At 37.0% G+C, this 3,246-nt stretch overlaps 1 protein-coding gene across 1 annotated transcript in view; it reads right to left on the bottom strand.

Annotated features, from left to right (window-relative positions):
• Positions 1-3,246, bottom strand: part of LOC111089266 (glutamate receptor ionotropic, kainate 1-like) — a 48,178-nt gene that overhangs the window by 39,395 nt on the left and 5,537 nt on the right. Inside the window, exon 2 of the mRNA XM_022401450.1 lies at positions 619-722. Coding sequence (XP_022257158.1) covers positions 619-722 — 104 coding nt within the window. The remainder of the gene's footprint in view (positions 1-618; positions 723-3,246) is intronic.

Here is a 3,246-nt window from a genome sequence, read left to right as displayed (position 1 = left end):
GTGTTCCAAGTTGGTCCATGTCACTGACCTTTGGTTTCGTGGATTCTCACCTGTTTACGACAGCTGGGATATGACTTTCAACTGGTGTTCCAAGTTGGTCCATGTCACTGACCTTTGGTTTCGTGGATTCTCACCTGTTTACGACAGCTGGGATATGACTTGTTGCAGATTGTTCCAACTGGTGTTCCAAGTTGGTCCATGTCACTGACCTTTGGTTTCGTGGATTCTCACCTGTTTACGACAGCTGGGATATGACTTGTTGCAGATTGTTCCAACTGGTGTTCCAAGTTGGTCCATATTCCTTTGTTTTCTAATGCCATTAAGTACAAGAGATATCCCCATCTTTCAAATTCTAAATCCCTGATCTGAATGAATGAATATTTTCCGTCGGAAAATCCTGTTACATATCCTTCTCAAAAGCGCTCAATTTTCAGTGGCATTAAACTACTTACGAACCCAAACAATGTCAAAGTGTAATTTTGATACATACCGTTCCACTGTGGTTGTTACGTGACACATTTGAATAATAACGTACTAAACCATGTAAATTAATAAACAGATAACTGTCTGGCGAAAACTGTAAACAGACACAATAAAGTAAAAAACATGCTTTTTTACCTCATCAACAACAATTCTTAAGCAAAACTGATGTGCAGGAAAGTTGTCCTTAGTCTCTGTGGGCTTACCAGGAAAAACAACACAAGGATCCATGGAACAGTTATCTGCGTTACCAAAGAATACTTTATTAACATTATACAAATAAATACATGTGTTTGAAGTATTCTTTATATTAGTGAGTGAGTTAAGAAAAAAAATCATTTAATAAAAATGGAGATAATTCATAAAAACTGTATATCGTATCTCATTAATAATAATGTTATATTTTCCGTTAACTTGCCGTTGAAAGTCTGGTTTCAGCAGTGACGTAGGGATAACCCATTAGCCGCTTGGGAATTTGACCCTCACAGTGAGGCAATTCGTTCAAGGCTCATATATGTATATTCATTTAAATAGTAAAATTAATTTTCGTGGCTAGTGAGTCAATACTTTTGATACAATGTGTACGTTTGATATTACGACATTCGAAAAGAAACCGAAGCCAATACAGACTTCGAACTAACAAGGAAAGTACAGTGTTGAACTTTGAAGTGATTGCATCGAAGGAAAGTGATTAATTACACTTGATTTTCTAGTCAGCACAACGGCCCATTATCTGTTAGCCTCAGTTCTTGATTGATGGATATAAATACAGGATTGTCACGATAAAGTAAATATGTTACTTAATACAATTTGTCAGCAAACTGTAAGTCTTGTTTGTTGTTATGGGCACAGCTTTACAATGGGCTATCTGTGCTCTGTCAACGGCGGGTACTGAAACCCGATTTTCAGTGTTATTAGCTCTCAGACATGCCGCTGAGCCACCGGGGGCTACTTTGAGACAACAAAACACTTAAATTATAAAAAATTTCAACATATTTTGATTATCAAATTGATGTTTTAACTGCATGTATATGGTTACTCTTCACTGTTATAATTTCTAATTTTGATTTGGATCTATATTTAAAACTATAATTTCTGGCTTTAAGTATTTAATAACAGAAATGCCAAGTTTTCACTATTCCCTGAAAGGAGAGAGAGGGGAACGGGTTAGACCACAATCATAATTAGCTACCACAATTCCGACATTATTAATAAAATTTCAATTACAACACCGCAGAAAGCCTTCGTGTACTTAGTATGGAGTTTTATTCCACAACATACTACAGCTTTTTTTTTCTAGGTAAAAGTTACTATTATTATCTAAACTTGACATCAACATCTGTGCATGTTCTATGTGTAGAAAACATTAAAAATAAACCGAGGATATCATTTGCACGTAATGAGCATTTCACAAAACATACTTACGGGTTTAGAATTATAAAATCAAAATTTCACTAGTCTTTTCATTATTCTGACAAAATTATTTCATAAACAGAGTGAGAGCTTATTGTACTGAATGTACGAGAGGTGGAGGTGACCACGTGGTGATCGTGCCCAGACTGTAAATTCAAGGGTCTTGGTTGACGCCAAGTTGCTACAAAAACGCCCTCCAGCCTTTGGAGTCGTGGACAAGTTAATTTATGAGTGAGGGTCAAATCTCACTATTTGGTCATAGAAGAGTAGTCCAAGAGTTGGCAGTGGGTGATGTTGGTCCTTGTCTATCAATTTCAAAATTATGGACGGCTATACGCAGATAGCCCTTGTGTAGGTTTGTGAAAAAATTCTAAAATAAACATACCAATTAACTATTTGTTTCTTTTGTTTTGAATTTCATGCAAAGCTACCCGAAGGCTATCTGCGCTAGCCGTCCCTAATTTAGCAATGTAAGACTAGAGGGAGGCAGTTAATCATCACCACTCACCGCCAACTTTTGAGCTACTCTTTTACGAACGAATAGTGGGATTGACCGTCACGTTATAACGCCCCCACGGCTGAAAGGGCGAGCATGTTTGGTGTGATGGAGATTCGAACCCGCGACCCGCAGATTGCGAGTCGAGCTCCCTAACCACCCGGCCATACCGGGCACCAATTAACTAAATGCATGAACCCACATACCTTAAATTCAACGAGTCTATGTCTCTCTCTATATATATTGAAGGTTTCAGCCACCAATATTTAGGAGGAAGGAGGGAGATGAACCCCGTTTTTATTTCTTATGAGAGGTTCAAACTCCAGATCATCCCCGAGTAGGCGACGTCGTTAACGTATATTATAAACAGTTAAAGTAAGTTCTGGTTTCGAAGTTTGTGTTGGTTATTATTTTACGTTTGGTTTTACCTTTACATTTACAAGTTACACTTTGTTCATGGATGTAAAGTTACGCTAAATGAATATCGTGGAATCCTTTAAAAGGATGAACATGGCGAAGCAATTCATTTGGAGAAGCTCGAGCTCGGGAAATTATGTGTTATTCTGAGAATGCGCTTCTAAACATCTATAGTACAAATACGTTGCTCCCGAGAAATATGAGTATATTTCAACATCAAAATTGAAAATGTCAATGATGAGAGGAATATATATGTATATTATCTTAACCAGCTTGTCGCTGGGTAATCCAGAAGAATATGTTAGAAGCTTCAATGCTACATTTTTTCCCAAATGATTATAAATACAAGTATCTATACATATATCATACAGCTCACCATTACAAGAGGCCTAGTCTTGTTTTTCGATTAATCTCTTTCTAGGGTTACTGTTTGTTTGTTT

The sequence above is a fragment of the Limulus polyphemus genome, unplaced genomic scaffold (assembly GCF_000517525.1).
Source record: "Limulus polyphemus unplaced genomic scaffold, Limulus_polyphemus-2.1.2 Scaffold116, whole genome shotgun sequence".
Taxonomy (NCBI): domain Eukaryota; kingdom Metazoa; phylum Arthropoda; class Merostomata; order Xiphosura; family Limulidae; genus Limulus; species Limulus polyphemus.
This window is presented reverse-complemented; position numbering and strand designations above follow the sequence as displayed.